A 12,991-nucleotide genomic window follows, 5' to 3' on the forward strand; every position below is an offset into this window, starting at 1 on the left:
CACGCACGCACGCAAACGCACGCACGCAAACGCACGCACACATACACACACACAAAAAAAAAAAAAAAAAAAAAAAAAAAAAAAAAAAAAAAAAAAAAAAGGAAAAGAGCAATGATGACAAGACGTTGAATCGGTAAGACTACCGAATGAACAATTCTGAGCTCTTCAAAAAAAAAAAAAAAAAAAAAAAAAAAAAAAAAAAAAAAAAAAAAAAAAAAAAAAAAAAAAAAAAAAAAAAAAAAAAAGAAAGAAAACCTCAAGAAGCTTCTCTTCGTTTTGTTTATAGTTTACCAAATACAATGTAAGCAATGATACAATAAGTTAAGAATGAGGCAAAAATAAAAGACAAATTTATTCATATACTGTAGTCTTCTATATTATGAAAGCTATGCAAAAAGTTTCACCTGTTACAATATACACCCAATCTGTAAATAATGTAAATAACCTTTTATTATAAGAATGAGAATACTGTAAGTCACATTTGATCCAAATATTAATAAACATGTATTTTAGGCTCTTACACGAGGGTCAAAACATCATTTAGCTTTTGAACCAATTTTCAATTAAAAAAAAAAAATAGAATGCATCAATAATTAATTATTTTTCTGTACATTAATTCAGTAATTCATCAAATAGCTTTCGCTAGCTGCTACACAGATTAGTATATTCTTCTAGGGCCTCGATGGGGACAGTGGTGCCAGTGTTTTGAAGCCTGCAATCGTTATTGTTTTCAGGCAGAACTGGAAAAAGATCAACCCTGTCAGAAGAATCACATTGGCTCTATTTCTGTCCTCGCCAGCTTCTGTGTCCGACATGGAGGCAAGACTGACAGCTATGTTTAGGCGATGATGCAGAGTGCAAAGTGGGGTCCTGATAACTGCTGTTTCATGAGTTCTGGTTGGGAGGGTTTCAGACAGGCAGCGGGTGGGGACGGCTAAGCCACACAAAGGCAGATTCTTGACTAATCCTGTCAACCTTGCACAGCATAAGCCTCCTACTTCCTCTGCTTTGTTCCGTGCCTGTGTTGTTTGCGCGTGTGTCGGACCAAGAAGTTGGATTGTGGTTAATACTGAACTAGTAGGACAGCGGGGTCACTAATCAGAATCAGATTATAGGCAGAAGATTGCAGATAACGCACATTGAGTCTCACTCACTGAAATGGCCTTTTGTAAATTTATACTGAATATAAAGCAAATGGCACCTGAGTACTTTTAGTTTTCACAGTTGGGAGCATATTGCTGACATTTATTTTAAAATAACAATTACTATAAACGCATGAGCTACGAGAATATGTGAGGCTGCTGTACATAAATCCTTCCTTACTTTGCCGTTTAGTGCAAATTCTTTCCTAGTAAAAGACAGAAAATGGAAGCCTAGTTGTCATCCTGTAATCCTTTCCTGTCATTTCTTTTAATGCTTCCCCCAAGAATATCTTCTTGACTTTTATATATGCATGCACTTTAGATCAGAAATGACCATTTATATCTGGAGGACATATTGCACCTTGGCCATATCCACTCTGTGCTCTGGGCTACTGTGTCGGTGTTTGATGACGCACGGTGCAAAGGCGTCGACTGATGTGTTGGATGCACATCATTCACTCTAACTTTAGAAAGATGTTTTTTTTTTCCATCTTCTAATTAGAGGTGTCAGTCGATTACATTTTTTTATTCGAAATTAATCGCATGACTTCAATAATTAACTCACCATTAATTGCAAATTATCTCAATTTATATCTCAATTTACAATAAAATGTACATTTTTTTTTCTAATTGTTCATACTCATGTTAACATAAAAGGGGGGGGAGAAATGTTAACCTAATAGAAATAATATGGTAGCAATTTTGTAGTCATTGATACAGTAATTTATATATTTTTTTAATTAAAAATACTGTACTGTTAAAAAAAAAAAGAGTGTAACATTGATTTATGTTGGTCATTTTTCTGTCACTACATGGAATAATTATGTTTGTAAGACAATGGTGACAGCTGCATTTATCTTTTCATATAAAGGAACAATTGTAGAGAAAATTGCAAAATACAACTTATTATTATTAATACAAGCATTATTATTAAGTTTATTACTGATAAATTTTGCCGTCTTGCATTGCAACTGGAATTCCCCCAGTACAGGCTTTCCAAGTAAGGGGCGGTCAATAATCGCGCGTTAAAAAAAACAAATAAAACAAATAAAAATAAAAAATAAATAAAAAATAAAAATAGTGGCATTAACGGAACTTTAAATTCACTCAAAATGAACGCACTAATTTTGACATCCCTACTTCTAATCAATGCCTAAGCTTGTTGCGTTTATGTGTTCACAGACCAAACAGCCACGAACCAGCAAGCCGAGACCTCCATTCCCATTTAGGTGCCCCTCCGCCACTCATCTCCCCCAAGCCCTCCCAGCCCCCACGCGAACATCACCCACCACCTCCTACCACTCTGTGGAACCCAGCATCGCTTATCGAAACACCCTCAGAGTCCCGCCGCACCCACGATCCCTCAGGGATGGGACACTACGAGCTCAGTCGTCTACCGCCCGGCCCCTCCAAGTACGAGGATGGGACCAGGAGGAGAGACAACGGAGCAATGGAGAAGTACCTGCAACCGCGAGGGCCTCCCGGCCTGCCTGAGCCCAGCACGTTCCTCGCCGATCTGGAGAAATCCACCCACTCTTTCTTCAGCCAGCAGCGGGCGTCCATGTCCCTGAGCAGCCAGTATGAAATGGAAGGCGCCATCAAAAGCAGCGCTGGACTCAAGAGCCTCCAAGGCCACAGTCGTCACGGGCAAGCAGTTGGCGTGTCCGGTTCAGGCGTCGGACAGGTAACCTCACTGGAAACGGCGCCAGACACGATGCTGATCTATGACGAGCTTCTTCAGCAGCACCGACGGCCGGTCAGCAAACTGGACATGGAGGAGAAGAGGAAGAGGGAAGCCAAGGAGAAAGGTACTCTCAGAACACTTTGTGATGACGCACTCAGGATATGTATCAAGGGTTGAAGGACTCAGAATTTTTGTAGTCAACACGATGCGAGTCCAATTGGTGTCCATTACGCAATGTACTCAATGACATCATTGATTTTGTTTTCGTCCTAAACTCGCTGTGTGCCAACAGCCTCTAAATTAGGGATGTTCAATACCACATTTTTCAGACCGTACTTTTTAAAAGTAAGTACTTTTGAAAGGTACTTTTGATAAAATTAAAGTTTTAAAAAAGGAAAAAAAAAAAAGAAAAAAAAGCAATACCGGATCATTTTAAAGAATTGTACCTAAAATTGAATGAAATTAATGGAAATTTTCTGTTCGTCGAATTTGTCATTTCTAGTTCCTGATCGTAAAACAGCCGTCGCAAGTACCGATACCTTGAAACGGACATATCACCCGTTGCTTTCCGCGTCTGTGTTAAAGCCAAAACATGTGATTAAGTGATTAATTGATTTCAAACTCTGGCATTATGGAGTAGTACAGTCGACACTTTGACAAGTCAATTTGACCCCTAGTAAATACTATTTTTTAGAAACTACTTACCAGGATCAACTTTGTTGACCTGCGCCTTCTCTGCAGGTTACTACTATGAGCTGGATGACTCGTATGATGAAAGTGACGAGGAGGAGGTGAGGGCGCATCTCAGGAGGGTGGCAGAGCAGCCCCCGCTCAAACTTGACGACTCCACGGAGGTAAAACGCCCACCGACACGCAAAAAAATGCAAACCCGAACCTTTTGACTTAACATTCTTTTGTGTTCAGAAATTGGACTTCCTGGGAATGTTCAGCCTGACCACCGTGGGCCGGCGCGAGGAGCTGGTGCAGCAGAAGAGAAGAAAGCGGCGGAGGATGCTGAGGGAGCGCAGCCCCTCGCCGGCCGCATCGCAGTCCAAACGCACGCCCCCTCCGCCGCCGCAACTCAGCACGCGCTTCACCCCCGAGGAGATGGACCAAGCGCCAGAGCTGGAGGAAAAGAAGCGCTTCCTCACCATGTTCAGACTTTCCCACGTCAGCCTCCAGCAGAGAAGAGGCAAGAGACTCCCGATATTTGTCCACGCGTCGGTCTTTTGCGTCCGCTCTCTTTTACGTTGTTAGCGTATCGGTTCAACTTGGCAGCATCCACCCAAGCGCCCTTTGCGCGCCCTCCTGACATCTTCATCAGTGACTCATATCAGTGTTACATCTCATTCCAGCCGAGCAAAGCAGAAGCATCTCGTGCTCGTTAGCCGGCCGGGCGTTGTAGTCGTTTCTCAGCGGGCTCCCGCAGCCCGCTGACGCTTCACTTCAGTCGAGCGCACAAGTCTGCTTCAAATGCAGCCGCCTCTCATTAACATGTTGACTTCCAGATGTCACCGTCTCTCGCCCTCCATTTTCCTCCATCATTAGCAGCGGGTTTAACTTGCAGGTTTACCTCAGTTTGGGAGGGAGGGGGCTGGATCAGTTGAAAGTCACCGTTTCCCCCAGTGCTTTATTCGACTGGCGGGCTGCCAGGCTTTTTTTGATTATTTTTTTTTCCTTCTTTTTTTTTGCTTCTTTCATCTTATAGATAGTGAAAGGACAGTGGAGCTGCTTCAAGCAATTAAAGAGAAGAATATAACCTTGGATACCATCAGACATGCCCCGCATCCGCTGTGCAAAAGCCCCCCAGCACGGCTTTCTGGTGAGACGTGTGAAGCACAATCTCTGTCATGAAAAAAAAATAAAAATATATATATATATATTCACAAAAGTAAGAAATATTCATGACAAAAACACAACATGCTAACATAGGGCTGTGCAATTAATCAAAATTCAATTACAATTTCAATTATGACACTCCATAATTACAAAACCAACATAATTGTAAATAAAAACAAGATTATTAATGCTAATTTTTGAGTTGTGTAAATTTAGACGTTTGCACCTTTTTTTTAAACATTTAAAATAACTAATTGAATAAAATGTGTTTCATTCAAAAGGGACTTGCATAATTAGTGTTTCAAATAATTTTATTTCTCTTAATATTTTAATTTGTTTGTATGTTTAAACATTTTCCTGATTTGTACCAAAAGATAAATGATCGTCCTACTGCAGTCAGTGCACATGCTGCACTCCAACTTCACGTTTTTTAAATATTAAATTTGTTTGGTCCAAAAGGAATTTACATGATTATAGTGTTTCTATTTTTTTTTTTTTTATTGGTCTTAATCTTAATTTTTAAATGTGTAAACATTTTCTTATTTTGTACCAATAAACAAATGATCAACAAGCTGCACTCCAACTTCAAGTTTTTTGCCAACATAAACAAATAAATAAATATTATTATAAATTCTGTTTGGTCCAAAAGAGCCTTACATCATTATAGTTTTTTTTTGTTTTGTTTTGTTTTTTTTAAAGCTTAAACATGTTCTTGTTTTGTACCAAAAAATAAATACTCGTTTGAATAGTGGTGATTTCAATTGTTGCCAAAATAATGTTTTTTCCATAATCGAGCGGCCCAATGCTAACACACACAAAAAAAAAAAAAAATGTGTGCATTATTCCAGATTCCGCATGTTCCCAGCCCACCTCCGAATCAGAAGACCACCACGTTATCCGGCCGCATAGCCCCTCCTCTCATTGCCCGGTGTCCCCGTCCTCTCATGGCAATCCAAAACCCCTCGGGGACACGCTAAGACCAAAGGACCCTCCTTCTCCAGCTGTCTACCCGGACAAGGCCCGGGGGCCGAGCGAGGGGCCAATCTCCAAGAGGAGTTCCAGCCTGCTGAACAGCTTGCGGCCCCCGCTCCCTCTACAGGCCAAGGAGGGCGTCCACAGCATGAATGGACGCACCAAACCATGGGACAGTTTCACCCCGGAGGAATTTGCCCATCAGTTCCACGAATCTGTGCTGCAGTCCACTCAGAAAGCGCTGCAGAAACACAAAGGTATGTGCTGCAAGGTGGCCAAAATTCATTACAGTCAAAAAAATATTTTTGTCCTGGGTTCACGTTAGCGCAGATATTATTGAAACTGAAAATTGCAATTGTCGACCCCAAAATTTCCGTTACAATTTAAAACATGTCCTATGAAGCCCTACTAGTCTAAACACGGCATTCTGATTAATATTGCTTTTGTAGAATATGAGTTAAGCAGCAAAATCTACCCTTTAAAAAAAAATAAAAAATCCATTCCGGGGGCCAATTTGTCACTTTCTGTCGACTGAAGATGACATCACAGTTGTTGCTTAGGGCTCGGGTAATGACCAATCATGGCTCAGCTTGAGAAAACAGGTGAGTTGAACCTGATATTAGTGCTTGCCCATCTCTAATTATTATTATTATTTTTTAGATTACTTAAAAAAAATAAAAATAATAAATAAATTTGTTCAATATGGAGTTCCCTTATAAAGCCTCATCCATCTGGTTGTCAATTTTACTGGGAAGAAAAAGAGGTGGAAACATAGTTAATATTAGTAATAACCGCCAAAATATGAATCAAACGCATCATTACAGTCCTCGTTCTTCCACTCTTATTGTGAAATGCAATAATTGACATTTTCCAATCTTTCCTGGGGGCTTCTATCATCTGACTCGGCGTTTGTGAAAGACTTTTTGTTGGCTCATCCAGTGAACATTTGTGAAAAAACGTTTATTTGAAACAAGAGAGGGTTTCTTTGAAAGACTTCCCGTTATTAGTTCTGCGAGCTCACATCCCCGACGACCACTTTCATGTCGAAAAGTCACCTTCAGCTGTGGGACTTTATGACAAGCATCATTATATTCTCTCCGGTTCATCTTATCCAAAGTATTCGATTCTTCCTTGATAGAAATAATGGCAATTATTGGTCTCATATCCGTCAGTCCCTGCGCTCCCTTTTCAAGCCTCAAATTGTGTTTGCAGGCGGGCTGTCGGAATCGTCTCCCCTGCAGGAGTCCTCCGTTCATTACAACATTCCCGAGCTCCAGAGCGCCCCCGGCAGGCCGCACTCCAGCACGCAGCCGTCGCCGCTGGCGCTGGCGCTGGCGCACGCCCACCCGCAGCCCAACGGGCAGCACTTCTCCGCGTCGCTCCACCGCGACGCCTCAGGGACGAGGGAGGACCCGTCGGCCTCGGACGATGACGGCGGCCGCGACGACGACGGCGACGAGGAGGAGGAGGAGGGCGAGGAAGAGGCGGCGCCCGCGTCCAAGTGGCGAGGGATCGAGTCCGTATTTGAAGCTTATCAGGAATATGTTGAAGGTAAAGAATGCATTTGTCATTTTTCTATCAAGTTTTAACACAGTTGGTTTCAATGCATGTGACTTTTTAAGTCGTAGCGCATCTTGGCCACTAGATGGGGGTAAATCTCTCTGCTAGGACTATGCTGGTTTCGAGATGATAACGCGTCTTTATTATCCCACTATTATGCTCTCACCTTTCATTCCCTTTAAACATGAAGCTTTTCCTTTTAACAGTCTTTGTTCTTCCACTTGGCTTTTCATGTTCACTGTCGTCACGTTTTGTTTTGTTTTGTTTTTGTTCTTTGTGTTTCACCCCAGAACAAAGTCTGGAGCGCCAAGTATTGCAGAACCAGTGCCGACGGCTGGAAGCGCAAAACTACAACCTCAGTCTCACTGCTGAACAGCTCTCGCATACTATGGGGGTAAGATGCACGCGCACACACCGAGAATGAAACTCGTGGTGCAAGTTTCAGGCAGGTGAATAAATTTTTTGTCGAGTTAAGATGGCACTTTTCAAATCTACTTTTTCTGCTTGCAATACCATTTGTTAGTTTTTTTCCAGACCGATCAATATCAATTATTTGTATTTGATAAAGATGATCAAAATGTGCACCTCTCCAAAATACCTGCTTGTCTCTCACTAGTATCACAATTGACGAGATGACAAAATTGCTACCATCTTGTGCATTTATAGCGTAAACGAGGGCTTGGTTTAAAAACAATTGAATAATCAATATTGAATTGATTCTCCTTTTCTAGCCCAATATCAATTGTGTATCAAATATGATACAAGTCAAATGTGGAAATTGATTTTCATTTTTATTTTTTTTGTACTCAATTTACAAAGAATATGTATTTTCTCTGATATATTTCATGGTTTATAAACTAAATAGTTAACTTGACCAGTTACTGCTTCCACCAAAGTTACTTTGGAATTGCATATTTGTGGAAGTTTTTTTATTTATTTAATTTGTTTTAATGTCCTTGACATTTAAGAAGAATTGATGTTTCCTAAATAATCCGTCGTCTTGTACTGAAGTGAATCGAATGGGGGGAAAATGCCATCCTTGACACCGATTCCATGTTGTTGCAACCGATTCAGGAGCTGATGTCCCAGAGACAGAAGCTGGCGGTGGAGCGGGAGAAGCTGCAATCGGAGCTGGAGCACTTCAGGAAGTGTTTGACTCTGCCGCAGACGCACTGGCCCAGAGGCGGACATTACAAGGGCTACCCTCCCAGGTGACACCCCCCCTCCTCTGCCCCCTTCTTAAAACAAAAAAGACACCCGATGCCCCCCACCCCACTCCTCCCCCAGATATTTCTCCTCTCAGACTTGATAGTAGATGACCCCAATCCAGGCTGATAGAACAATGAAGGGAAATCAGTCGACGTCAGCCACCAAAGGAGATGGGCGAAGGGGGCGGGGCAAGATGAAGTCCTGCTTCACACACAGACACACACACACACACACTCTTTCCTCTTCTTCTTCTTCACCGCCACCCAAACAGACAATCCTGCCAACGAGGGAGAAGAGACACTCCGAAAGTCCAAAGGAGCCGCGAGCGCTCCAGCTGGACGTGCACTTAAAAATGAATCTCTGAAGAACTACCTGGTGGTACTGCGTTACAACAAAGACTTTTATTTGAATCGGGGACAGAATGTTGACATGCACATTTTTTTGGGGGGGTGGGGTGGGGGGGGGGATATTAACAAAAAATGTTTTATTTCCAAATAGGACAATTTGAGAATTTAAAAAAAAAAAAGGTGCTTCAGCCTTATATTGTATATAATAATGAAGACTTAAAAGAATTTTTGTAAGTTTTTATTATTTTAATCATTGTTCTTTTAAATGGAAAAAAAAAGCCTGCCATTTTTTTTTTTAAATATGTTTATGCTTTTTTTTTTTTTTTTTGGATTTGCAAAAGACAGCCTTGCTTTTTAGTGTTTGTACTGCTGCTGGCCAGAACAGCTGAATTGTGACATGTCGAAGAAAGGGCGAGAAAATGCAAGATGTTATGCTGCATTCAAGGATGGTCGGAAGTTCAAACCGGAAAGTGTGTGTACGGGAACGTCCCCTTGAACTCGGATATTACACTTGCGAAGTCGGAAAAAGAAAAGAAAGAAAAGGACCCTTTTTTTATTATTATTATTATTATTATTATTATTATTGCAAACACAAAGTAAAACTTCAACATAATCATTGAAACAATCACTCAAGACAACAAATACAAATAGACAGAAAACAGAAAAAGAAAGATAAAGAGAAAAAAAAAAAAGGTTATGCTACAATGTACTAGGGGCCTGAGAGGTCAAAAGAAAAGGACCCCGACTTCACCAACTGACTACAATTGACGTCATTCTACAATGGCGACCACTTTTGGAAACACAGACCGTGAATGGTATAAAACACAATTTACTCGAGTATGAAACTAGATTCAGCTTTTTTCATTCATAAATATTCGACATAACTTCACGTGAACACAACGCACGTGACAGTATGCCGCTATCTCCCGGCATGAAATTATACGGCGAACTACTGAACTGTATGAAATAAGATAATAAATAAATAAAGCATAATTGCAAGTAGGTAAGTTTGCTGGAGGTCAAAATGAGTTTTAAGAACCAAAATAAAATAAAATAAAAATTACCACTATCCGCCATTTTGGTTGTTTACTTTCGTCTTGAACGTTTTCTGGTCGGAACTGGGGGGAAAAAGAAACCTGATATATCCGACTTCCAACCATCCTCGAATGCAGCATTAATTTAAATTGGAGCCGCCACCAGGTGGTGCCCACGCGTTGCCCTTGCCACATTTTTTTTTATTTTATTTTTTACCCGCAGCAGAGTGCGAAGTCCATTTCAGCTTACTCCGCTTTACTCAACAAAATGTTTGCCTCCCACTGGAGTGTGCACGCAAACCAGTTTTTGTTACTTGACTGGCTTTGACTTGATTTTTTTGTTTTGTTTTTTGTTCGACATGAAGTAAAGTGGCCAGCTGATGTTGCTGGTTCCTGAAGACTCCTCCTCACACACATCAAACAGCATCAAGCGAAATGTCCAAGCCTTTTTTTATCCACAACCACGAGGGGCCCAGTGCCAAACAATGCTTTTCAAATTCAAATGATTTAGCCAAAAAAAAAAAATGGAAATAAGCTAAAAAAAGCCTACAAAGTCCCATCTTACCCCTCATGCGATGTCCAAGGATCATCTCTAACAATCCAATCCGTTGCCAACATTGACACAAAAACGGATCTGTTTACACTTGTAGCAACCAATCACCTGCAACCCCATTCCAAATTTCACTGTTATTGTCTGCAAAAATGTGCGGAAGGAAAAAAAAAAAAAATCATCACAAACGGAAGCACAACATCCTCATTTATCAGCATATGAATAAGTGCCTCGTTTTATTTTTGGACCGTTGTTAATCAAACCGTAGCTTCAAAAATGTTTCACGTCCGCCCCAAACTTAAAAAAAAATAATAATCCGGGAGCATCGCAGCCTGTTTGTTTGAGGGGTCAGGTGAGCGCGACAGGGTTGCGAACAGTACACAGCGTTAAGCCCCGCCTCCTCCCTCAACCATCCACGCACGGCCACGCCATAGCGCCATTTTACTCAGCGGAGGATGGATGTCTACATGCTGTGAAATCCTGTTTTCAAAAAAAAATAAAATAATAATGTTCGTTTGAATCCATTGTAATGTAATATATTCTTTGTTGAATGTAGTAATTAGGTATTTATGAATATATGGCTGTGATTTCAGACAAAAAAAGAAAATAAAATATTTCAAAAATATTCATGTACCTTGGTTTCTTTGTTGAATTCAAAAGTTTGCTTATAGTATTCAATCTGAGATATCAAATAAATGCTTGAATATGAAGTCTTTTTTTTTTTTTTTTTTTTTTCTTCCTTCCTTATTGTTCCTGTAAACTGTCCTTAAAGATCCATAGAAGTCTTGAGAATGATGCTCATGGTTAAAAACAAGTCCAACATTGCTTCATTCCAACACGCGTCCTTCAAAAATCCGCAAGCTGTCCCTTACTGGATCCCGGCTGCAGATTCGAGCGTAGCTTGTACAGGCATTTGAGCGAATCGAGGAGGAATCCTCGGATGGTGTTGATCTCCATCAGAGTCAGGTTGTCCAGCTGGACAAGAAGAAGGATTGGTCATACATGAAGACGGACTTCAGATCACCCGTTTATGTCCAACTATCAGTGATAACACCGTGTTTATTGTTAGCATGAAACTAAACAGACTTTGCTAAGGCATGTTTGAACGAACAATATGTAATTCTCGTTGTTTTGTGTCGAGTTGGACAGCCAACTGACCTTGGCATGAGCTTCCTGCTGACTGATGAAGCTGTCGGCAGAGAGGCGGAGTTTCGCGATGCGCGTGTCCCAGATGTCTTTGACAAGTGTGCGGATCTCATCAGCTTTGGGGATGTTGTCAGATGCACTGTGAACAACAAACGCAAAAAAAAACAAAAACAAAAAAAAACAATCGTGTTTCGGAGATTGATACAGAATGACGCAAAACGAGCATACTGGTGATTGCTTCCCTACTCACTGGTTGAGCAGCAGTTTGGTCAGCTCCATGTAATACGGACTGGGAGCAGGCGTGAAGGCGGCCTCTTTCCTCTCAAGCTCTCGCGTCTCCTCAAGTTTGTCTGCAACGTCACGGGAAAGTGATAAATACAGTTACTGTGACAACAGGTAAGCTCTTTTTTTTTTAACTTTTTTTTTAGGGGAAACTGATGTAGATATGGTAAAGTTGGGGAAATGAGTGCTACACATTCTTGGTCAGTAGATGGCGGTATGCACCTAAACGTTAACGTAAGGAAAAAAGCTTACTATTGATAACGGTGACTCGAGTAAAACTAGCTAGAGAAAGGCTCAATAATGAAATGTTCATTCAACAAAACAGCAGCTTTAAATTGAACTATGCAGGAATCTCATGAAAAACGTGTGGTCGGATTCAACAAAAGTTGGGCAAACACTGCAATGCCTTTTTTTTGTTTTTCTTACCAACATCCATCCAGTCAGGAGGAACGACTCTACATTTCTGTCTTTGTTTCAGGTTGAGGGCCAGCCACACGGGGACATCCAACGGCAAACCGGGATTAAAAGGCCCCAGGTCCCCCTGCAAACGTCAACAAACGCTGCTGGTTAACGAGAAGGTACTCGACGCATGTAGCGACCGACATACTCACCCCGATCAAATATAACTTGTCTAGATTGAAATTAGGAATTATCTTCACCAGCTCTTTCTCGGCGAGGAACTCGACCTCCGAAGGGTCCATGGTTGTCCGCTTGGATTGGAAATAACGACATACGAAAACTTTGTTAGCTTGTCATTGCTAGCATCAACTTTCCCGCGCTGGCTGGAGGCGAGACAGTCAAAGCAAACAAAACACAGGAAAGGAGCAAAAGAGCCGTGATTGGTTAAACGTGGCAGCTCCCCGGTGACGTGTTAAATGGGTCCTCAAATGGGTGGGTCCCATACGTAGATGTCACATTGAGTGCTCAATTGTACGTTGTTGTCGCCGCCATCTTTGATGTGGCCAAATGGCACTATCTTGCCAAGGTTACTAAGGAACTGAGCGATAAAAGAAAAAGAGGGTCTTCAAAGCAGCACATATTTGTTAAACACCCCCCCCCCTCCCCCAAAGCATACGAGCTGCATATGTCTAATCTGTACGTATACTACAGTAGATTGCTTGTGAGATGGGAGGAGTACGATGTCTGCCCTGTGGTTTCAAAGGCTTGCACGGGCGTGTACGAGCTAGTGGCTATCCAGTAATATATTCAGATCAGTACGGTTTGCA

At 41.4% G+C, this 12,991-nt stretch overlaps 2 protein-coding genes across 2 annotated transcripts in view; one reads left to right on the forward strand and one right to left on the reverse strand.

The window, feature by feature from the left end:
- gse1b (Gse1 coiled-coil protein b) overlaps positions 1 to 10,962 on the forward strand; it is a 184,878-nt gene extending 173,916 nt beyond the window's left edge. The window contains exons 10-17 of the mRNA XM_077520065.1: positions 2,325 to 2,950; positions 3,568 to 3,680; positions 3,751 to 4,018; positions 4,535 to 4,648; positions 5,514 to 5,894; positions 6,850 to 7,188; positions 7,488 to 7,591; positions 8,272 to 10,962. Coding sequence (XP_077376191.1) covers positions 2,325 to 2,950; positions 3,568 to 3,680; positions 3,751 to 4,018; positions 4,535 to 4,648; positions 5,514 to 5,894; positions 6,850 to 7,188; positions 7,488 to 7,591; positions 8,272 to 8,412 — 2,086 coding nt within the window. The 3' untranslated portion in view covers positions 8,413 to 10,962. The remainder of the gene's footprint in view (positions 1 to 2,324; positions 2,951 to 3,567; positions 3,681 to 3,750; positions 4,019 to 4,534; positions 4,649 to 5,513; positions 5,895 to 6,849; positions 7,189 to 7,487; positions 7,592 to 8,271) is intronic.
- On the reverse strand, positions 9,056 to 12,780 carry gins2 (GINS complex subunit 2). The gene is made up of 5 exons (XM_077520074.1): positions 12,377 to 12,780; positions 12,192 to 12,306; positions 11,734 to 11,833; positions 11,496 to 11,622; positions 9,056 to 11,312 (listed from the first exon to the last, which is right to left on the reverse strand). Exons 1-5 carry the CDS (start codon positions 12,464 to 12,466, stop codon positions 11,184 to 11,186), a joined length of 561 nt encoding a protein of 186 aa, XP_077376200.1. The 5' UTR covers positions 12,467 to 12,780; the 3' UTR covers positions 9,056 to 11,183.
- Positions 12,781 to 12,991: the final 211 nt, after the last annotated feature.

The sequence above is a fragment of the Festucalex cinctus genome, chromosome 4 (genome assembly GCF_051991245.1).
Source record: "Festucalex cinctus isolate MCC-2025b chromosome 4, RoL_Fcin_1.0, whole genome shotgun sequence".
In the NCBI taxonomy this organism is placed as follows: Eukaryota; Metazoa; Chordata; class Actinopteri; order Syngnathiformes; family Syngnathidae; genus Festucalex; species Festucalex cinctus.

Bases quoted from the DNA above. Each gene is read 5' to 3' on its own strand.
- gins2 (XM_077520074.1), bottom strand. From the start codon at position 12,466: ATGGACCCTTCGGAGGTCGAGTTCCTCGCCGAGAAAGAGCTGGTGAAG. The intron at 11,834-12,191 runs GTAAGAAAAACA...GTGACGTTGCAG, and splicing joins TCCTGACTGGATGGATGTTG to ACAAACTTGAGGAGACGCGA. The intron at 11,313-11,495 runs GTCAGTTGGCTG...CTTCTTGTCCAG, and splicing joins AGCAGGAAGCTCATGCCAAG to CTGGACAACCTGACTCTGAT.